The sequence below is a fragment of the Phocoena phocoena genome, chromosome 1 (genome assembly GCF_963924675.1).
Source record: "Phocoena phocoena chromosome 1, mPhoPho1.1, whole genome shotgun sequence".
NCBI lineage: Eukaryota > Metazoa > Chordata > Mammalia > Artiodactyla > Phocoenidae > Phocoena > Phocoena phocoena.
This window is the reverse complement of record NC_089219.1, coordinates 134,347,955-134,371,277: the sequence shown is the minus strand read 5'-3', so window position 1 is coordinate 134,371,277 and position 23,323 is coordinate 134,347,955. Positions and strand designations below refer to the sequence as shown.

The following is a 23,323-nucleotide window of genomic DNA, read 5'->3' as shown; positions in this document are numbered from 1 at the left end:
ATAAACATTTACTGGTGGAATATGTGAACACACATGTATTTTTTAATTTTTATTTTATTTTTATTTTATTTTTGGCTGTGTCGGGTCTTCGTTGCTGCGCGCGGGCTTTCTCTAGTTGTGGCGATCAGGGGCTACTCTTCGTTGTGGTGTGTGGGCTTCTCATTACGGTGGCTTCTCTTGTTGCAGAGTACACTCTTTAGGTGCACGGGCTTCAGTAGTTGCAGCATGCGGGCTCAGTAGCTGTGGTGCGTGAGCTTAGTTGCTCCATGGCATGTGGGATCTTCCCGGACCAGGGATCGAACACATGTCCCCTGCCTTGGCAGACAGATTCTTAACCACTGTGCCACCAGGGAAGTCCAGCACACATGTATTTAATTGGGATATTTTGATAGTGTTTTGGAGCTTCATCTATTACTGTTCTCTCTCCCATGCCTCCCACATCTATTGTTGCTCCAAATATACTTTTTAATTTTTATAGCAACATCAGTATAGTTGTCTAGCCTGTTATTTATTTCAAATATCTCCTTAAGATTTTTTTCAGATATCTCTGTATCAGTGCCTGTGTGGTTTGTTTTAGATAGAAGATTTTGAGGACCATAGGTACTTCTTTCACAAAACCTAATTAACCTTCATGTTTGGATATAGGCCTAAAATGATGATAATTTTTTTCTTTCTGTTTTGTCTGTAGGAAGATAAAATAACTACACAACTGACTCAAAACACGAGAGAAATTCAGAAGGTCAGGGATGAAGCCTTGGGTTCCCCAGTGGCCGCCTCAGCCAGTGGGGAGGCCCCCATCAACATCAAGGGATCCAGACCGAGGGCTTCAGAGAGATAGATACTATCGGCCTATTCGTCACTCTTGGCACAATGGAGAGAGGGTCCAACAAGAACAAGACATGGGCAGGAGCCCCCAACCACAGCAGGACCCTGGGGAAGACCACCAGCAGCCTCACTACGCGTCCAGGCCTGGGGAATGGCATCCGCCTGTGTCCAGGGTTGACTATTATAAAGGTGGTTATCCCAGTCAGTTGTATTCAAGGTATGGGTTTAGAGCTGGAATTGACCCAGCTCTCCTAAATGCTTACAAACAGATTGCTCTTTTCCTTGTTCTTTTTCCTTTTATTTCTCCTCTTTTTCTTTTTTTTCCTTCTCCACCCTACTATACTGACTTAGCTATACCCTTTCCTCTCCCAAATTGGATTTTGGTGACTGAAAATATAATATTTTCCTTTCTTTATCCCCTAGGGGAGCTTCTTAAAGGAGCCATCACAATGTGATTGGGTGATGGGGGGAGAGGGTAGAAAGAATGATGAAATTTAAGACAGCAGATGAGACCGTCTTACTCTGGGATCACAAAAGGCAATGTTTGTAGACTCTGGAAAAGCTTTTCCTATGGAGCTCTATAAAAAGTTCCTTATCGGGCTTCCCTGGTGGCGCAGTGGTTGAGAGTCCGCCTGCCGATGCAGGGGACACGGGTTCGTGCCCCGGTCCGGGAAGATCCCACATGCCGCGGAGCGGCTGGGCCCGTGAGCCATGGCCGCTGAGCCTGTGCGTCCGGAGCCTGTGCTCCGCAAAGGGAGAGGCCACAACAGTGAGAGGCCCACGTACCGCAAAAAACAAAACAAAACAAAACAAAACAAAAGTTCCTTATCCTCTTTGGAAGACTCTGACCCAGGGTTAGCACTGACCCACTAGACCAAGAAGAGCCCTAGTGCCTAGAACATCACCTAGAGTGTGATGGGTACAGAAAAAAACTATGTATTGAGTGAATGAATGGGAACTTAAAAAAAAATTAGAGAAAGCAGATACAAGCTTGTAGGCTCCAAATTCAGAATGAAGAGGTCTCAGTGAGGTAATTCTAGGAGAATCTGGAGTTCCTCCTCCTGGACTTCATATTTTATGGAATGTTGCAAGCCATCTATTTTCTACTTTCACTTTCTCAGGTGGGGTGATGTTTTCCTGCCTCCAGATTTAGGGTTGAAATTATGACAATTACTGTAAAGAATTCTGCCCCTATGAAATAGTAAAGAATTATTAATTGATAAAGATACTAACAACATGACATTCCTTTGTTGAATTCTCGAAGGAAGGTATGTTAAGGACAGAGGCAATAAAAGCAATCAGATTTAAGATGGTCCAACTTGACTTTTTCATCTCATTGCCATCCATAATATGCATGGGAATTGCAGTGGTATATGAGGCACTTACACAGTCTTCTTGGGAAGGGGTTTCCTAAGGTGACGTCAGAGCAGGGTTTTCTCAGATAATATTTTGTGTTGTTGGCTGTGTGTGTATTGGAGGAGTAAGAGGGACCATGGGGAGGGAGAATGAGACACTTGGCTATGGTTTTGCTATAAAAATTGCAGCCTTGTTCTGACACAACGGTCCTACTCCTGCTCTGATTCTGGATTTTTTGGTTATGGGATCCAGAATGAACCGTGGCTTTAGAGCAGATTCTAGACGGGGGTCACAATTCTGTCCTCTGAAGTTGTTTCGTTTGTCAAGTCCTCCGCTGGTTTTTCTCTTTACCATGCTCATCCTTGAATGACTGGTTGTCTTTGTGATTCTTTAGGCCGGGCATTGAGGATCTCTATCAAAGCTATCACTCTCCAGCCCTAAGGGAAGAATATGCTTATGGAAGTTATTACTACCATGGACACCCGCAGCAGCTGCGGGAAGAAGGAGGTACGGAATAATCTCCAAGAAGCCTTTGGGATGGTGCAGCTGGTCGGATAGGGCAGAGGGCAAAGGGGCCGTGCTCGGAGCCTCACCCTGGGCCTCCTGCTGGGCTGAGGTAGAGCCCCAGCCTCACCTGCTTCTTGCTTGGCCAGATGAGGCCGCAGCAATGACACTACTGCTAAATGTCTTGAGAAGAAGAGATAGAAAAGAGTCACTTTTCTTTGTACGTGTAGATGATGGCACTGACACTGTTACTACATTACTAGTATTGTGGATAGTTTGTACTTCATCCATATTTTTCTTCTAAGTAACAAGTAACAGTGAAGCCAGTTCTTAACAGTGAAGTCATCAAGTATGTGGCTGGGCTGTAATGAGTCTGACCATCATTTACCCTGAGGAAGGCAGATATGTACAACAAAGGATTTAAACCTTACACCAATAGTAAGGCTTTAGGTAGGTACTAAAGGCATCTTCTGACCTGCTAGCAAAGAGAAACCTGTTTCAACGTTGAAAACACAAACATCTGTGCACACACATTGGATCCCCATTGTATAGAGCCGTGCTCATTGGTTCAGAGAGATGCGTCTTACGGACTTTCACTGTTGGCTTTTACTTATCAACTGTACTTTACTCAATTTGGCAGATACGGTCAGCCCTCCGAATCTGCGGGTCTGCCACCAACGGATGATTGAAAATATTAGAAGAAAAGAAAATTCCAAAAAGCAAAACTTGAATTTGCTGCTTGTAGGCAACTATCTGCATGAGCACCTACATTGTATTTGCAACTATTTACATAGCATTTACATTGTATTAGGCATTATAATTCATCTAGAGATGATTTAAAGTATATGGGGGATGTGCATAGGCTATATGCAAACACTACACCATTTTATATAAGGGACTTGAACTTCCCCAGGTCCTGAAACCAATGCCCCCCATGGATACGGAGGGATGATTGTATGTTTTTATACCTGCTGTGCTCCAGTAACTCAGCTTCATGGCTTGCTAGTGTCTTTCTGAACTTTTAGGAATAGAAAGTGACCTGTCTTTATTTTGTTTTTTTCTGAGGGTGCAGTGCCAAGGCAAGGGAGTCCTTATACCTGGCATGAAGATTATCGAGATCAAAAGTACCTGAATGAACACCAACATGAAAACCAGAATAGTCCGTTTGGAACAAATAGTGAGACCCAGTTCCAGTAAGTGTGAAAGGAGAGGCCGGTTCAACACGATTCAGCCAAACGCAGGCTATGTTAGGCAAACCTTATGTCATCTGGTGCTGGTCCCTCATCTTCAGAAGCCCGTCTGCTTTTGTTCTGGCCACAGGGGTGTGAGAGTAGCCTGGGTTGGCTGGGACCAGCTGTTCCCATGGACACTAGGAGGAGGGATTCTTAATTCTGAGAGGTGGTTCCCAAAACCTGTGAGATTACTTGAGGTCCGTCTTAGAGGAGGGCCTTAATTCTATGTTGGCCTCGGAACAGATGTGGCCTTGCAGAAGTCCTCCTGATTGGGTCCTGCCTGGGGCTGGGGTGCTTCTCCTCTGCCCCCTCCTGTGCCCTGAGAATAGGCTCTCCCGTGGGATAAGGTGAGCAGGGAACAGCATTTTGTTCAAGCACCTGTCTGGTGTCCTTAGACCTGGTGCCTTAACCCTGCCTGGAACTCACCAGCCCAGCTGCTCTGATTTAACTTATTCTAGGACGTCAGGCGACAGAGACTGAGCCTCCTCTGCAGGGTTTGGGGCCACTTCTAGTCACTGTACTATGAACCCCAGGAGCTCCTGTTTTTCTGGTCCAATAGACTGAGGTGGAGAAATGGAGGACAAGGCTTTTCCCTGCGACACACGGGCCAACCCGACACCTGCCCACGCTTTGCAGCAGAACAGCCTCCAGCAGAGAGCAGCTCAGCCTTGCTGGCCTGCCCTGGACCCTCTCTCACCTGCTCCTGTCATTTTGCCGCAGATCTAAGCGTTGGAACCCTTATAAAGACAGTCCCGCTTCTAACTCTGGACAGGAGAGGCCTGGGGACTTATTTGTGGAGAGTCCGCTAACTGGGGCCCAGAAAAACAAGGTAACCTGAAGTGACATGGGGCTGGTGGTCTGTGACAGTGCATCACACCTGCCCTCGTCAGTAGGGGCGGAGCAGGGCCCCGTGGGGCGGGGTCCCCAGTGGCCAGCAGTCTGAGGGGTCCCATTCCTCCCCAATTGGCAGAGCCTCTACCCACCTCTTCCTTTCCCTGCTCCCTGTTTCAGTCTTCTGGATCTGGGGCCCTGATCTGGCCCTTTTGCATTTTTTTTGCCAAGTTGGCTGGATCAGGAAATGTCACCCAAGTCACTCCAAGGTAGGAAAGAGAAGAGGCTGTCACCGGTATCCCAGTGGATTAGCAATTCGGTTTACCCAGGAAGTGGGAAGTTGTTAGAATCTTTTAATTCAGGTCTGAAAAGCAGAACTTTTCTTGACTCTTCCATCTCTCTTTTCTAAAATCTTATTGTGTGTACCAGCTGGGTTACAAAATGGAGCTCTTGAATTTTTTTTACAATAAACTTTAAATTTTGGAATAATTTTAGATTTATGGAAAAGTTACAAACAGACTACAGAGACAAGCTCTTCATTTTTGAGTCATGTATTAATTTTGTATCCCTGATGAGATTTGTATGATTTGTGGGGACAGTTTCTTCTGTACACCTGATGCTTCACAGGGCGGGGCACCTGTTATGACTAAGAGTAACAACAACACAGTAACAGCAGCCATACACACGTACAGCACTTTACAGTGTGGACAAAGAGCTTTGTATCCATTGTGTGCATCCATTGTTTTACAGTCCTCAGGATGTAAGTTCTGTGAATTTCTTGTACACCTGTATCCTTAGGGAAAGCATAGCACCTGGAGCATAGTAAGTGCTCATTAAACAGTTGGTGAATGAATGCAAGAGTAAGTACCTGAACTATAGGGTAGGTATGATTATCTACTTTGCAGATAAAGGTCCTGAGCTCAGCGAGTCTAAGTCACTTGTTCAAGTTCACAGTACTTGGTATTGACAAAGCTGGGATTGAATTCAGCCTCCCTGACCCCAGGACCTGCATGCTTCCCACTAGGCCACAGTGAATCCTTTAGTAAACACCTGTCAATTGAATGATCCCTTCTTTTCCTTTCAGCACATCCACATTCATTATATTTATTTGAAAGTTTGAATTTTGTTGCTTTGAAGAAACACTTGGGAGGACCGTCTCTCTGAAAGTGCTTCTGATTCTTCCCATGTGTTTTGCTGTTTTTAATTTCCAGCCATCACTGACCGAGGAATCCAACCTTCTCCGGCAGCACGAGTCTGGTCTCACCTCCAGCAGCTATGAGCTCAGTCAGTACATGACAGACGCCTCTGAGCTGTACGACCCCATGGCTGCAGCGGGTTGGAGTCCAGTTCAGGCTGGTGGGTACTGAAGTGATCAAAGGAGTTGGCTGAGTCTGTTGAGAAGAGGGCTGGGTGGCACATGTCTTGGAAAGTCACCTTTGCCCTGTATTTCCAAGAGCAGACCATTTGTCTGCCTCATTTTTGTAAGTAGGTCTCCTGAGCAGAGTGGCCAACTTTGGTTCCATTTCCCCCCTTTTCTCTGGTACTGGAGATTGCATCATAGCTGCTTCTTGGAAGGGAACACTGCCCCTAGCCATCATCAGGCTGGGAGAGGAGGCACTCAGAGGTACTGTTAGGTAATAGGTGAAGAAAGTAAAGACCAGAGTCAGTTTGGGAAAGTGAAGGCAGGTCACAAAGGTCTGGATGTAGGAGACTTGCCCTGAGTACTGGGGCTATGAGAACCAGAGTTCCCAGCGTGTCACCATTGCTGGGAGTCTGGCCCTGGTACATTATCATTTGCACCAAACCATCAACTCCTTGCATTATATTCTGACATATTCTCAGAGGTTCAGCTCTTATTGGAGCATGGGCTTCTTCTAGTTATGTAGCCCATCCAGAATCTTATCTTGGTCCCAGGTGGAATTTGGAAAGAAGTGTGTCTGTGGAGTATTTCTAAAGTAAAGCAAAGCAGTGGCAGTAATGCTAACAGTGTCCATCTGTGTCTGTTGGTCAGAGGACATCTCGGCAGCTGGTCCCAAGACACCCATGAAGTTCTACATCCCTCACGTGCCTGTGAGTTTTGGGCCAGGAGGTCAGCTGGTGTGTGTGGGTCCCAGATCTCTCAGTGATGGACAGACGGCCCTTGTTGAACTGCATAGCATGGAGGTAGACAAGATTCTGTGTCCTCGGAATGTCAGCACCCTGCTCCCTCATTCCCTTTGCTTGAGCCCTGGGCATCTCCAGGAATAGGGTGCTCTTGGAGGGGACTGGGCCAGGCACCCTCTGGATTGGTGTGTGTGTGTGTGTGTGTGTGTGTGCGTGCACACGCACGTGTGTGTGTATGAAGGAATGGCTGGGGCTCTTCTGTGAGAGAAGTAATGCTAGACTTCTGTTTTTCATGAGATGCTATTGGGTCATATCCAGCAACTAGAGAGCTCATTTCTGTCCTCTGCTTTCTCCATGAGGCACTGAGCCACATCCTAGGATCATGGCTCTGGGTTCTGATGCTGGACTTAACTGAGCAATGGGGCACTGGGGGGACATAGTCTTAAAGACCAAACTTGATTTTTTGTTCCAGGTTATTCTTAATGATTCTGAGGAACAAGAAAATATGAGGACTTTCTCAGGACCCCTGATTAGGTAAATTACCATGAGAGCTGCAAAATAAGGGCTTTTGAAACCTATACAATCTTCCTGCCCAGATCAGCATTTTGGGGATTTGTTCTTGACTTCCTTGAAAGAAAATGTCTCTCCCCGTTGGAGTGGAATCTCCGTGCTACAAGTTGGAGCCAAATGTGGCCTGAGCCATTTTGACAAGCAATTTGAGTGTTGAAAGAAAAATTAACTTAAAAGTTTAAAAATCTGAAATCAGTTCTATTTTTACAAAGCCTACATGGTAAGGGGTTTTAGCGTTCTGTGTACTTAATAGTACTTAAACTGGTAGAAGAGTGGAACACAGCCTGGGAAATCATAGGCAAGTGGATCATATGGAAAAATTTTTTCTGGAGAGATAAGTAACATGGCCAGCATTTGAGTTACTGGACAGTGTGCAAGTCTGCCCTCTGCAGGATTGAGCTAGAACTGCTTTTACATTGCTAGTCATGTTACTGATAAATATTCAGGATGCTCTTTGTCGTGGAGAGAGGAGTCCTGGCTGGTGTCAGAAGTGAGATAATGCACCCCAAAGCCCTTAAAATATCATCACTACTGTGTAAATGTGTTCTTATCCTGAAGCTTCCCCCTCCAAGAAAATCCCCATAGTATTTTGACAGTTCCTTCAAGTAAAAATGAGTGTTGTCTCCATTTCTTACACACGGGTGTACAGGTGTGGGGTAGAGCACCGAGCTGTGTATTCGGACACTAGGGTACTGGTCCAAGTTTGATTGATTTCATTGAATGATCTCAAGCAAATAATAATTCCTGTTTATTGAGCACTTACATACACTACACAATTGGCTAATTCCTTTTTGTACGGAGGTAGACTTTAAAAAAATTTTTAGTTTGAAATATAGTTGATTTACAATGTTGTGTTAGTTTCAGGTGTACAGCAGAGTAATTCATATAGATATATATACATAGGTATATATATATATATTCTTTTTCCAATTCTTTTCCGTTATAGGTTATTACAAGATACTGAGTTGGAGGTAGACTTTTTAACTATTCCTATTTTAGCGAAAAGAGCAGAGGCTCAGAGGAGATAAGAAACTTGTGTAAGCTGAGAAGTGGCTGGCTAGATTTAAACGCAGGGTTGTCTGAGCCCAAAGTCTGTGCTCTTCCTTGATACCAAACAGTCATTTCAGGTCTCTGGGCCTCAGTTTCCTCCTCTGTAAAATGGAGAGGGTGGACGAGAGAATCTCTGAGGTCCCTTCCTGTTCTATAAGGAAACAACTATTCTGTAGCTATAGACTCACTACCCCCATCTTGGATTGTCAGGCTTCTATCCCATCTCCAGCCCCAGCAACACCCTCACACTGTAGGAGGGGACTGTGGTCCTACCCGGGGGAGGAATCTGTCCCTCACTCTTTGCTCCCTGAAATCTCTCCATAGGGAAGATGTACACAAGGTGGACATCGTGACGTTTTGCCAGCAGAAAGCAGCGCAGAGTCGCAAATCTGAGACACCAGGGAGCAGAGACTCGGCTCTACTGTGGCAACTGTTGGTTCTCCTTTGTCGGCAGAACGGGGTCAGTATCACCGCTCTGGGAGGTGGGCAGGTGCAGGCTGGGTTGGAATTGAAGTCTTCCTGGGAGAGAGAAGATTTGGCTTGTGGCATGATTGATTATAAAAGGTAACATTAAAGAAGCAACAAATGGCCTCAAGGGGAAAAACTGCTCAGATGTCAATGCCAGTTTGCTAATGCTAACGTTTCCCCTGCCCTTCTCCACTAACCTGGGGTTATCGCCCAGCTCTTGGGTTACTGCGCTAAGCAGATGATACACCTGGGAGAGTGTGCATATTTCTAGTCATCGTTGTGGCTCCTGACAGGCAGAAAGCAAGCATGAGAGTGAAGCTGGAGTTTGAATTACAACAATCTAAGAAGGGGCTGTCTTGTGTTTGCATGTCAGCCTTCTCCTGAAGAGGGCAGGTGCTCTGGTGCCTTCCTTCTTCAGCCTGGGCTGCTGGCATGAGGATGAATAGGATTCTCTCCCAGGATGGCCCTCTTTCCCTTGCAGTCCGTGGTGGGGTCTGACATCGCGGAGCTGCTGGTGCAGGACTGCAAGAAGCTGGAGAAGTACAAGCGGCAGCCGCCTGTGGCCAACCTCATCAACCTGACGGATGAGGACTGGCCAGTACTGAGCTTAGGGACCCGGAACCTGCTCACTGGGGAGGTTCCCCCCAGCGTGGAGACGCCTGCGCAGATCGTGGAGAAATTCACTAAGTTGCTCTACTACGGAAGGAAAAAGGCAAGTGCTGTGCCCGCTTCTGCTTAAAAAAGTAACCGGCATCCCCAAACCACTCACCCCTCCCAATTGTATGAGTGACATATACTCATTTTATAGCACTTAAGTTCAGAAAGGTACAAAGAAAAAGAAGAATACCCATAATCCTTTCACTAAAAGATAATGCCTGTTAACATTTTAATATATTTATTTCTAGCATTTTCAATGCGTATATATTAAAAATCAAATTAAATTACATATACAATTACTTCTTTCTTTTCCCCTTAAGAGTATATGGTGAAATACTCTCATAGCATTAAAATGTACCATTTTAAAACTGGACTATATTCTATTATATGAATGTATCACATTTTATTTAGCCAGTTCACTGTTGTTGAATATATAGGCTATGTACAGATTTGTCACCCATTATAAATTATACCATTCGAACATCTTGTTGTATAAACCTTTGGCTGATTTTTTAAGATACATTCCTAGAAGAATTACTGAGTTAAAGGCTATGCACCTTTTTTTTTTTTTTAATTTTATTTACTTCTGGCTGCGTTGGGTCTTCGTTGCTGCGTGCGGGCTTTCTCTAGTTGTGGCGAACGGGGGCTACTCTTTGTTGTGGTGCGCGGGCTTCTCATTGCGGTGGCTTCTCTTGTTGTGGAGCACGGGCTCTAGGCTCATGGGCTTCAGTAGTTGTGGCTCTAGGCATACAGGCTTCAGTAGTTGTGGCTTGCAGGCTCTAGAGCGTGGGCTCAGTAGTTGTGGCGCACGGGCTTAGTTGCTCCGCGGCATGTGGGATCTTCCCAGGCCAGGGCTCGAACTCATGTCCCCTGCATTGGCAGGTGGGTTCTTAACCACTGTGCCACCAGAGAAGTCCCAAGGCTATGCACTTTTAAAAGGTTCTTCACATATACACTAAATCAGTTTCCAGAAAGTTTGTTTACAAATGATATCCCCATCAGTTATATCTAAAATATACCTATCAATACTAAATAATTTAATTCCACTGATGAAGTGATGCCTTGTTTTTTTTGATATGTAAATTAGAATTTATTAATTAAAATTTTAAAATTGAGGTATATTTGACAAAATTGTAAGATATTTAAAGTGTACAGTGTGATGGTTTGATATACATATACATTGTGAAAGGATTCCTCCCATTTAGATAATTAACACATCCATCACCTCACGTGTTTCCCTATTATTTTATGCCTTGTTTAATTTTGAAGTTGAACTTACATTTTACAAAAGTCTTAAATATTTGAATATATGACTGGAATCAATTTGAATCAATCTAATTTAAAAAATCAAAAGATGAAAGGGATATAATGGGAGAAATGATGCTGTCCCCCACCTCCTCGCCATGCAATTTCTCTCATTGAAATATCCAAAGATATTTTCTGCATATATAATTATTTTCTCCTTTGTTCCCTTATAGCATACTATGTACCATTTCTTTACCTTCCTTTTGTCATTTAGCAAACTACTTTAGGAAACACTCTATGTTGGGGTTGGCATTTTTTTTCTGTAAAGGGACAGACAGTAAATATTTTAGGCTTTGCAGGCCATGGGGTCTCTACTCAACTGTGCTGTTGTCCCCTGAAAGCAGCCACAGACAATCTGTAAATAAATGGGTGTGGCTGTGTTTCAATAAAACTTCATTTATCGACATAGAAATTTGAAATATATATCACTTTCATGTGATGAAATATTATTCTTCTTTTGATTTTTTCCAGTAATTTAAAAATGTAAAAACTATTCTTAGCTTGTGGGCTGTACCAAAACAGGCAGTGGGCTGAATTTGGTCTTCAGGCCACGTTTTGCTGTCTCCTGTTCCTTATAGTATATAAATACCTTCCTCATTATTTCTTACGGCTGCATAGGTTTCTATAGATAAATTATAATTGATTCAACTAAACCTCTATAGATTGACATTTAGATTATTTCTAGTCTTTTGCTGCTACAAATAATGCTGCAATGAATAACATTGTCATTTTGCCATGTGGAGAGAATATATGTAATGAAAGTTTGTGGAAGTGGAAGCTTTGGGTCAAAGGGTATATGGTTTGTAATTTTGATAGATATCGACAAATTGCTGTTTTAGAGGTACCGATTACTCTATCAGCAATGTATGAGAGTGTCTGTCTCCCCACACTGTCACCAGCCCAGTGTGTTTCCAAACTTTCGGATATGTGCCAATCTGAGAGGTGAAAAAAAGTATAGTAGTTATTTGCATTTCTCATTATAAATGAAGTTGAATATCCTTTAATCTGTGATTATTTTTTGACATGGATTTTCCACATTTTCCTGTTGGAATTTTGATCCCCACTTATTGATTTGTAGGAGCACTTTACTTTTTAAGGATTTTCTGTCCAAAATCACTTTTTTGGGGTCATATTTAGAAAGGTTTTTCCTGCTTCAAAATTGATTTATGAAAATAAAGTTGAAGTACTTTTGTGACTTCACCTTTACATTTAAATCTTTAATTGTATGTATTTGTATGTGATGTTATCTTTTAAATGAGTGCAAGATATACTCAGTGAAAATTAATGGGATCAACTTATAGGATCTATATGTATGTATATATATGTATGTATGTGTGTGTGTGTGTGTGTGTTTGTGTGTGTGTGTGTGTGTATTCATTATATAGTAGGGACTTGCTATTTCACCAGTGATTCATTTATTCAATAAACATTTATTAAGCAGCCACTACTTCTAAGACATTGAACCCAGTCGGGGGATACAGAAATAAATCAGTGATAATCTCTTTCCTTAAGAATGATAAATAATGACTATAACAACAGCAATAAAGTGAATATTTGAAAAATACTTTCTATGTGCCAGATACTCACTTAACACCTTACATGCATTATCTCATTTATCTTCGTAGTAGGTCCTATTCTTGTTTTATGTATTTACCAAGGAGGAAAGTTAGTAAATAATAAAGCCAGGGTTTAGATTTAGGCAGCCTGGTGCCTGAGCTTGGGCTTGTAATCAACTACCACATCTCCTGTCATACACTGACCCATAGGTAAGCGGTGGGTAGGTAGAGCACTATGGGAGTTCACGGTGATCTGTGAGGAGCTGGACACCACAATATCTAAAACCTTTAACACTTGACTGGGGTCTTATTTCTGGCATTGTGTGAGATTGACATCCTTGATATAAGTTCTCAATTTCTTCACTTATTCTTAAATTATATTTTTGGAGATGTAGATTTTTGAGTAAACTAGTTAATTCTCAACCAATCATTAGTAACTCCTTTGAAAAATACTATTATGAAATAGTTTAACATACAAAAAGAGCATTTTTTAAAAGATTTCACCTGTTTTTCTTTTTTTAAAAATTTAAGTATAGTTGATTTACAATGTTACATTAATTTCTGCTGTACAGCGAAGTGATTCAGTTATACATATATATGCGTTCTTTTTCTAAATATTCTTTTCCATTATGGTTTATCACAGAATATTGAATATAGTCCTCTGTGTTATACAGTAGGACCTTGTCGTTTCAAAAAGAGCAATCTTAATGTCATTTTTCCTTCCACTGGATATGAGGCTGAATTTCTTAACTGTGATTGTTTAAATTTATTCCCTCTTCAAAGAAGATAACATGGGAGATGTTGGGATAATCAAATAAATTTTCATTTGGAGGTAGAAATACCTCATTAGTGACCTCCTGTCCAAAAATCACATTATTTGGGGGGCACTAAGGAAATTATTAATACCAGGTCAACCTCACATATAAACTAAGCTCTTACTAAATAGTTTTGAAAATTAAATGAAGAGGTAAATATGTGTGTGTGTATGTTTTAAAATTTGCAGCTTCAAACCCATGTCACCAAGTTAACAGTGTCATTAATTTGATGTATGAAGTTGATAGTTAACAAGCACTTGATAGTAAGCAGTTAGTTATAGTGTTAGCTGGGGGTAGGTTAACTACTATGTATACTGGCTTAAACATAACAGCAGCCTCGGGATTTCCCTGGCGGTCCAGTGGTCCTTAGGACTCCACGCTTCCAAAGCAGGGGGCATGGGTTTGATCCCTGGTCAGGAAACTAAGATCCTGCATGCCGCATGGTGCAGCCAAAACCAAACGAACAAACCAACAACCCTCCACCCCACCAAACCATAATAGCAGCCTCTTTCTTTTCATGCGAGAGTACTGGGCAGGTGAACAGAAGATGGGGCAGGCCTCCTCCATGTACTCACCCAGGGACTCAGCTATACGAGGCTCCACCATCTTCAACGCAGAGTCTCTAAAGTTTCTGGGAGTCATCTTCATTCCAGCCCGATGGGGAAGAGGCCATGGAGGGTTGAGCACGGGGAGGGGTTCTATGGGCCAGACCTGGAAGCTTCACACATCGCTTCCCTTCCCATCTCAGTGCCACACCTCAGTGCCAGGGAGGTGGGAAATGCAGTCCGGCTCTTGGCCTAGGAAGGGGAACTTGGATTTGGGTGAGGAGCTAGCAGTCTCTGCCACAGTTGTTAATAAAGAAATGGTTCCTTGGGGCTTCCCTGGTGGCGCAGTGGTTAAGAGTCCACCTGCCGATGCAGGGGACACGGGTTCGTGCCCTGGTCCGGGAAGATCCTACATGCTGCGGAGCGGCTGGGCCCGTGAGCCATGGCCGCTGAGCCTGCGTGTCCGGAGCCTGTGCTCCGCAACGGGAGAGGCCACAACAGTGAGAGGCCCGCGTACCGCAAAAAAAAAAAAAAATGAAAAAGAAATGGTTCCTCAAGAGGGGGTATCTGTATGTGTATGGCTTATTCATTTGGTTGTGCAGTGGAGGCTAACACAACATTGTAAAGCAACCATACTCCCAACAAAAACTAATTAAAAGAAAGAAAGAAAGAAATGGTTCCTCTACCACGCCCCCACGAACACCATCTCGCAACTCGTCTTTTGAGACCCAGTGCTGGGGGTGAGATGCTTCTCTCATTTTTTGGTGCTTAGGTTCATAAAAGTGTTGTGTGACTTTGGCTAAAGAGATAAAGCTAACTGGAAACTATGTCCGAGGGGGAGCTAATGCAATCACATAAGGGGTTTGATAAGGTGAAGCCTGGAGAAAGGGGCAGCTTAGAGAGAAGTACCTGCCAGTTAAAGCCATTTCTCTACCGTTCCTTTCTCACGTTCCCAGGGGAGGCTCTGAGAGTCTTCTTGGAAGCCCGGCCTCTGCTGCAGAGGGGGTGGGGGTGGGGCAGTCCCCAAGCACAGTCATTTGCTGTCACTCTTAGAGGCAGGTGAGCAAGGTGGTACTGAAGGTGATGTGTGTGTTTTCAGGAAGCCTTGGAGTGGGCCATGAAGAACCATTTGTGGGGTCATGCTTTGTTCCTTGCCAGCAAGATGGACCCAAGGACCTACAGCTGGGTCATGAGTGGGTGAGTTGGGGATGTGCCAGGAAGACCAATGGAGCAGAGCGGCATCCCCTCCAAAGGTGGAGGTGAGGGTGGGGAGAAATGCAAGATGCACTGAAAGGCCCCACCCTCCAAGCATCTTTCCAGTTCTGAGTTGGACGTAGCATTTCTCTTCTCCAGATCCTAATAAACTAGACACAGACACATTCTTTCTAGCTGGTAAATTGAAAAAAACATTTTACTAATGTTTCCCAGGGTCAAAGTTTCCAAAAATTAAGTCGGTTTCTACATTGCAGTAGCCTTCTCTCTTTGGGAGGGTCTGCTCTGGAGACTTCCATCAGTGAGGGGGTAGATCACTTAAGGGAAACTGACAGAGCCTGAAGCCTGAGAGTAACTTACTGCTTCGTCCTGCAGCACGGGTGTGGGTGCTGGGAAGTAGGAAGGGATACAGGGTAGCAGGACTGCAAGCTGTGGTAGAAAGGGGTTTATAGGACTGGGGATTAGATCCAGCAGTCTTCATCTACTGGGAGATGTCAAGACTGAAGGCATCCCTTCAGGTTACACTGGGCCACCAGGACCCGGGTGCCGGGGGGACCGGAAATAATACCCAAACCAGGACGGAATAGGAATGGAGGTGTGAGTACCTAGCCAGGAATTTAGAACAAGGGCAATGAAACAGCTGAAGAGACTCAGAACCAAATGGAGGTGGAGGTATATGGGGTGCTGTAAGGGGTCAGCCCTTCAGGCTGCAGTTAGTATCCATGGATTGTTGGGGACAGATGTGTGGCAGGGGTGGGAGCCCTCCTATAAGGAGCAGCCTTGGGTTAGACAGAGAAAAGGATGGTACCTCAAAATTTGTCTTCTCACGTTGGTTAAAGCCGTGAAGCTACCGTCTCTGCTTATCTTATATTTCAATCCCCCGTACATCCCGTTGGGCAGAGAGTTGGATGAGAAGATGGACACCCACACTTTAAGTTCAGTCTGTGGGGCTAACGTCTGTCACTACCTGGGAGCCCATTCTTCACCATGGCTTCCATGAAATCTCTTTATTACTCTGACCCTCGGTTTTCCCGGGGACTAGTGACACCACCACGTACTTCGTTATGTTCAGAGACCGGAATGGTGAGAAGCTCTGAACTTCTATTAGGAGAAGCACTCTGAGCTCCGGGGGAAAGGTGCTGTTAAAAAAAAGATGGTGTTGGACTTCCCTGGTGGCGCAGTGGTTGGGAGTCCACCTGCCGATGTGGGGGACACGCGTTCGTGCCCCGGTCCGGGAAGATCCCACATGCCGCGGAGCGGCTGGGCCCGTGAGCCATGGCCGCTGAGCCTGCGTGTCCGGAGCCTGTGCTCCGCAGCGGGAGAGGCCACAGCGGTGAGAGGCCCGTGTACCGCAAAAAAAAAAAAAAAAAAAGATGGTGTTCCGAGGGATGAGTTTCCTTTGGGTTTTGGAAACGAACATCCCACAACTCCACACTGTAGCATATATCTCGGCTACAGATTTTTGCCTTGGGCCATTGCTATCTGATGGGGCCCAGTGAATCATGCAAAATCTCTCTTACTGAGTATGCTTAAATCTCAAATCAGCCATAGAGCTTATTATATCCTTGTTAAGCAGATCCCATGGTTTGTCATCAGCATGATCATTTCTGGTCCCTGCTCTACGCCTCTTTGGTTACTGAAAATGACTATGTAGTGCTTGTGAGCAAAAGCAGTAGAGACCCAGGCTAGCGATGAGCCCGGAAAACAGCACTGAGAGCTGTGGGCTTGGGGAGGAGGGCTGCTGTGGGGCGGTGGGCGTGGAGGGTGCCTGGGGAGGAGGTGCCCACCGTTGGGCTCTCAGGGGTCTTTGAAGTATTTGTGGCTCACCTCCGTGATGGACGGAGGCCTATAAAATAGTTACTCAAGAGTTAGGGAGTCAGTGCTAAAATGCCGAAGATCTTCCCCAGTAATGAGGTCTATTTGGCGTGTGTGGTGGGATGGAGCAGAGGCACAACTGAAAAGAGAGACTCAAGTTCCAAAAGAAGCTGCTCAATCAAATACAAGTAGATGAGGCCTTGTGCCTCACAGGCAATGGGTTAGAGGCTCTCTTGGCTGGATTCCCACTGACGGGCAGTCTCCTCTCTCTGCAGCTTCACCAGCACGCTGGCGCTCAACGACCCACTGCAGACCCTCTTCCAGCTCATGTCCGGAAGGATCCCACAGGCAGCCACGGTACCCTCTGTGACAGGACCCCCTCAACACCCCAGCACCCTAAGGGTTTAGGGGGTAGGGACTGCTCGGGAATGAGGTGATGGCTTTAGAGATGAAAAATAAGTAATTACTGTTGGTTAATCACCTCCCATGTGCCTGGCCCTGTGCTAAGCGCTGTGATGCATGTTATTTCGTTTAACGCACGGAGGTAGGAATGATTATCCCTGTTTTGCAGACGTGAGGACTGAGTCGCAAAGGTGTAAAATGACCAAGATCACAGAGCTAGGAGTAGTGGAGTCAGGATGGGCCCAGGTCTGTCTGATTCCAAAGACTGTGCCCTTTCCACAATCCACAGCTACCCGCTGTGTGGCAAATAGCAAGAGAACCCGAGGCTGCTCTCCACGCTTCCCACAACCAGGCTTTCTTTCTTCCCCACCACTGCACGTGAACCTTCAAAGCTGGACATGTTAGATTCTACGTCATCAGTGTGGGATGTGGCTCAGGAGAACCCTGAAGCCAGCTTGATAGTTTTCCCATTATAAGAGCGTTGATCTTTTTGTCCCAAGGTATTCCTTCCCTATCCTCGAAGTCCAATAACTACTGAGATATATCTTGTTGTTGACTGTCTGTGTCAGTTATTCGGGGATACAGCACGCTCTTTTAATATGTGCATCCATATCTTACAGTTCCAGAGAAATTTCTTGAACTATATCCTTCAGTTTTTATTTTGTTCTCTTATTTTGGTTTTCTTTTCAGGAACACCCTCTATACACAAAATATATATAGTTCATATATATATATATATATATATATATATATATGAACTGTATACATATATACATGTGAATTATATATATAATTTTCTCTTTAATTAAAAAAAATTTTTTTTTGTTTCAATTCTTTCTTTCTTCTTTTTTGCTGTGTGTCCATCCTGTGTGTCCCTTACTGTGTTTTCATCAGTGTCTCTTGGCTTCTGTGCTTTTTCCATTTTTGTCTTTATTTCTTTGATTTTTCTCCCACTTCTCTCCTGAGCTCTGCAGGTCACATTTACCTCCTCCTGTTCTCCACCATCTCTTTCCTCTGCTCCTGTAACTTAGCTTTAGACCCTTGCTTCCTAGAACAAATTGTTTCATTATTTTACTTAAATTCATGATGAAATGTTTGGTGACAATTCTTTGTTTTGTGGAAACATTTTTCTGGTGAATGTTCTCTCTGCCTTCCCCCCTCCTTTTATCTTGATGGTATATTTGTAGCGATTCTGTACTTGTTCCTTCATAGGCTTCAGGTCTTCCCTGGATGGGTTATTTATGGGAGGTTTGAGCTGGGGAGGTGCCAGGGCCATATTCCAGGAAAGCTGGCATTTCCGCATGACCTGGTGTTTTCTGTGAGCATCTTTGCTTCTCCCCAGCCAGTGGAGATGGCTGTGGGATCCCCTCCCTCTGGTATTCTCTCTCTCTGCCTCTTAAACCCACCTCTGTTCAATCTCCATTACTTTTGGAAGCCTTTTCTTGTGTTTAGAGGCTTGGATTTTTGCTGACACCTAGTTTCAATGAAAATGTACTTCACGCTTTTGCTTTTTTGTCTCTCTTATTGCTGTGGACAATTTCAAGAAAAGAAAAGAGAAATGATGACTTTCATGCCCCCTCGTCAAACCAGCTGGCTATACTGGAACATGGGGTGCACCTCACAATTCTGCTGAGGGCCTGTGCTCTGCAATGAAATTGCACCATGTCACAAAGCACTAAACGCAGGAAAATATGTAATCAGCATACAGTCCATTGGGTCTCATTGCACTGGTAGAGTTTGCTAAATGTTCCCTACTCTTGGGTGAGAAAACCGAGGAGCCAGAGGTGATATTTGCAGTATTTGACCCTAGTGTTTGAGAGTTTCCTAGCATCGTAGCATCCTGTAAAAGGCTAGACTTTGGTACTTATAATAAGAGGAGTAGTGGAAAAAGCATGGCAGCTGGAAAACACAGACGTGGGCTTCTGTCACAGGCTTAACCTAGACTCTACTCCTCACTGTTGTGGGAACTGGGCCCTGCTACTTAATCTCAGAGCCTCAGTTTTTCTTCTTTGTGGGCATTTTGATGCCTAGCAGAGCTACTGTAAAAATTAAAGGGGAGAGAATATCTGAACATATCAACCACCATGCTTGGCCCACTGAAGTTAGTTAATAAGCGTTATCTCTCTCTCTTCTCCCTCCATAGACCTGCTTTACAGTGATTTTTTTTTTCCAAATCGCCTGGGGGAGGAGACAGAAGAATTACTTCTAAGTTTTTGTTCTTTTAGCAAGGGCTTTTCTTTTGCTAGAAAGAAAAGTTTCAGCAAGAAAGAGCCGGGCTCACATGTTAAAATGGGGATAATAATAGTACCTAACGCACGTGATTGTTCTTAGGAGAAATGCTTATTAGCATAGGCTGTGGCCCAGGGTCAGGGTGCAGTAAGTGAGAACTGCTGTTATTATTGTGATTTATTGTCATCATCCTCCTCATTCACACTGCATTGCCCAGATAAACAGAGTCACTATAAAATGGAGTTGGGTAAAGCATCTTTTGTTCTATGGGATAATTACAAATACAATACCAAATAACTGTGAATTGTTTTGACCTCCAGATCTTAGGTATTACTGTCAATCTCCTGCTCTATCTTTTCAGTATAACAAATTGGAGGAGAGACTGGTCTGCAAATCACCTCTTTCCTTTGCTGTGCTTCTGTGTGTGTGTGTGTGTGTGTGTGTGTGTGTGTGTATTTATATATGTAATTTATAATGTGCAAACCAAGTGTAAGGCACTATGCTATGGGCTTCTTCTAACTATATTATTATCAACAGTTATCCTGGGGTGAAGTGAGAGAGTAGCATTGACATATATACACTACCAAATGTAAAATGGATGGCTAGTGGGAAGCAGCTGCATAGCACAGGGAGATCAGCTCGGTGCTTTGTGACCACCTAGAGGGATGGGATAGGGAGGGTGGGAGGGAGACGCAAGAGGGAGGGGATATGGGGATATATGTATACATATAGCTGACTCACTTTGTTATACAGCAGAAAGTAACACAACATTGTAAAGCAATTACACTCCATTAAAGATGTAAAAAAAAAAAAATCCTGGCAGGTAGACATCATGATCTCCGTTTAAGAGATAAAGAAACAAAGGTTCAAAGACATAAAGAAACTTGCCCAAGAGGCAGGACCCCAGGTGAATCCAGGGCCTGTGTCATTTCTCTGACATTGTGTTGTTTCCTTATTGATATTCCCTGTCCTGAAATTCCCCTTCATTCAGGAGAAGGGCGGCCCATCATTCGTGAGGGACTTCTGCCTGCTCCCACTTCTCTGATTATACTCTACCGTCCCCTCGTGGAGCTCTGCTGCCTCTGCATGGTCACCAGAGGAAGGGGACACAGTGCTGGCTGGGCCACTTGGCCTGGTTTTCTCACTCCTCAAGAGGCGATAGGAATTAGAGTTCACAGGGTTGTTGTGAAGATTAAAGAAGGTGATGTGTGAGAGAGGGCTTTGGCTTTGTAAAACCAGAAAACATTAGCCATTTGGTAATAGGTATCAAGGAGCCCAGTGTTCCCCTGTCTTCTAACTGGCTTCTAACTCTTCCCATGAACCAAGGGTATTTGATCCTCTGCCTCCCACTGAAACATCAGTTGTTTTTTTTTTGATTTTGTCCCTAGCTATTGGGGTTAGGGGCACCAGGAGGAAATCTGAAAATTATTGACCAAGAGTGTCATTCCATTTATCCATCTCCCAACATCCCTCTGTGTGTGTGTATGTATGTATGTATGTATGTATATGTGTCTGTCTGCCTGCCTATTCATCCTTCTAAGAGTTTTGCTTTTTTAAAAAGAGACGCAAAATCAATGAGTGGCCACATTGCCGGCAGCATAATGGGAGTTCCCGGAAAACCAGGAAATAGACAACAACCTTCCTTACTTACCTATATTCTGGTCGGGGCTACATTACTCAGTCAATTTTCAATTTTTCTGCTGCTTTTCAGTGTTGTGGGGACGAGCAGTGGGGAGACTGGAGACCGCACTTGGCTGTGATTCTGTCGAATCAAGGTGGGGACCCGGAGCTGTATCAGCGCACGATTGTCACCATGGGGGACACCCTGGGTAAGCAGACACCAGTTCCATCCCCTCCTCTCCTCTATTTCCAGGCCAGCTTTAACCACTCTGTGCTTAGATTCTTAGGTTCTGTGTTGGGCCCGAGTCTATGCCTCAGGCTTTGCTTTGACCCAGGAGCCTCAGTGTTTTGGGGACAGAAACTCCAGGGAGAGGGGTGTCCTTCTTGCCTTTCTGTTTCCCAGTTTTCCGCTGCGAGCCAGTGCAGGCCAGGCCCCTGAGACTCTGGGGTCTGCCACTGTAGGAGGCTCCCCTGAATAGGTGATTCCTATGCCTGGGTCAGATTCCCGTGCAGATGGAGTTAACACACGGGGGCATCTCGCCTACTGTTGTTGTTAGTCCCGTGGTGACCCAGCTCAACCAGATAGGAAATTCCATTTTTGCCTGAACTACCCTGGGTAATCGTATAATCTTTATTTCTATCACCTCTCTGTGAATGTGGCCTCATAAACACTTAGGGGCTGTTGAATGTTCCAGATCAGTGGTTCTCAGATTTGGTCAAGGGCCAGAACGTCTAGAAATCATAGCTTTGTGGCACTTCGTGAAATACTGCTCTGCTAAACTTAAAATAGCTACGCGTCAGATTGTGCCCAGTCAAATGGCAGGTTGTTCAGCACCTGGGTAGAAAGAGAACTAACTTTTGCCGAACCTTCTTGGGTGCCGGGCCCCGTGCTAGTTACCTTACCTATTTGAATTAATTCAATGTTGAGGTAATGGAAAATGCATGGGAGAACATTTTAAAACTGGGAACAATTTGGTAATGAATGTAATTTTTATGATCACTGGGAAAGGTCTTCTGTTGTTTGACTTTAGCAGGGGAGGCATTAGTGCCCCAAGAAGCCTAGTTTAAAAACTGCTACTCCCAACGGCCAGCTTCTCTGCTCAGAGGTAGGCATTTCTACCCATTTCTCCCTCTCCAGAAGGACTAAAATGCTTAGAAACGTCCTCATTGAAAATCCATTAGGGGGAACGTGAAATAGTGCCTTATTCTGGCTGAAGAGAAGTGAAATAATGTCGGAGGCCAAAAATGCGGTAGGAGAGGAAGTGGGGTTTGGGGTCTGTGACTCGTAGTGTGAAAAGCTCGTTCCTTTATCCCCATGAGGCTCTCCGCTCCGACCCCCAAGCTCCTCTCCAGCCTTCCCTCCAGCCCTCTCCCATCCCCCCCAGATGGTGGGTCCTCACGTGGGCGTGTTCCGTGACCGGGGCTTGTTCTCCTCCTGCAGCTGGGAAGGGGCTGGTGGAAGCAGCTCACTTCTGCTACCTCATGGCTCACGTGCCCTTCGGCTCCTATACCGTGAAGACAGACCACCTGGCCTTGCTGGGCAGTAGCCACAGGTATGCGATCTTCTGGGGGAAAGGGAGTGGGAAGGACATCTTCCAGGTGATTGGTTTAGCCCTTGCTGGGCTACATGGCTCCATTTTCCATAGTCTTGTGTGAATTTCGGCCACTGCTGGTCCCCTCCTCTGGGATGGTTTTCCGCACAGGTAGGCTCTGGCGGAGGAGATGCCGGGTGGGTGCCGCATCACACCGCCAGGGGGCCTCAGGTCCAGGCCCTGCTCCGGGGAAGCTGTGAACTGGTGCCTGTGGGTTGCATTGTACCCCTATGGCCACTCGGTGGCGCCCTGGCTCCGTGATCAGAGAGTGACTCTTTAGAAAATGCTTAGCGGGAGCGCGGCGGCTTGAGCCTCTGCGTCAGGCAGCTCTGGACCAATTCTCAGAGCCCGCCTTGGGCAAAACCCGAAAGTGGAAGACGTTTGTCTAGCCACCACACCCTACACTGACTTGGGGCACAAGCTACTCAGAGTCCCGCCTGTCACTTATTCCCTGCTGGCCGTAGTATTAGGCTTTTCACACAGAAGGACCTTAATAATCCCCTAGACAATGAATAAACGGACAAAAAGACCGGCTTGCTCTCTAGCTGCCCTCCACCTTCTAGATCTCTCTTTCTCTTTCCCTGTAATAGTTAAGATTTCCTAAGCTCTTACATTGTGCCAGCCGTTTTATTTGCA

The 23,323-nt window shown here is 45.0% G+C and overlaps 1 protein-coding gene across 1 annotated transcript; it reads left to right on the top strand.

Annotated features, from left to right (window-relative positions):
• Positions 1-746: 746 nt before the first annotated feature.
• SEC16B (SEC16 homolog B, endoplasmic reticulum export factor) lies at positions 747-22,751 on the top strand. The gene is made up of 13 exons (XM_065874120.1): positions 747-1,042; positions 2,576-2,688; positions 3,758-3,878; positions 4,638-4,746; positions 5,960-6,104; positions 6,760-6,911; positions 7,324-7,385; positions 8,796-8,931; positions 9,421-9,651; positions 14,917-15,014; positions 17,120-17,201; positions 21,187-21,304; positions 22,537-22,751. Exons 1-13 carry the CDS (start codon positions 747-749, stop codon positions 22,749-22,751), a joined length of 1,878 nt encoding a protein of 625 aa, XP_065730192.1.
• The last annotated feature ends 572 nt before the right edge of the window (positions 22,752-23,323 follow it).

Bases quoted from the DNA above. Each gene is read 5' to 3' on its own strand.
- SEC16B (XM_065874120.1), top strand. From the start codon at position 747: ATGAAGCCTTGGGTTCCCCAGTGGCCGCCTCAGCCAGTGGGGAGGCCC. The intron at 1,043-2,575 runs GTATGGGTTTAG...GTGATTCTTTAG, and splicing joins CCCAGTCAGTTGTATTCAAG to GCCGGGCATTGAGGATCTCT. The intron at 8,932-9,420 runs GTCAGTATCACC...TTTCCCTTGCAG, and splicing joins TCCTTTGTCGGCAGAACGGG to TCCGTGGTGGGGTCTGACAT.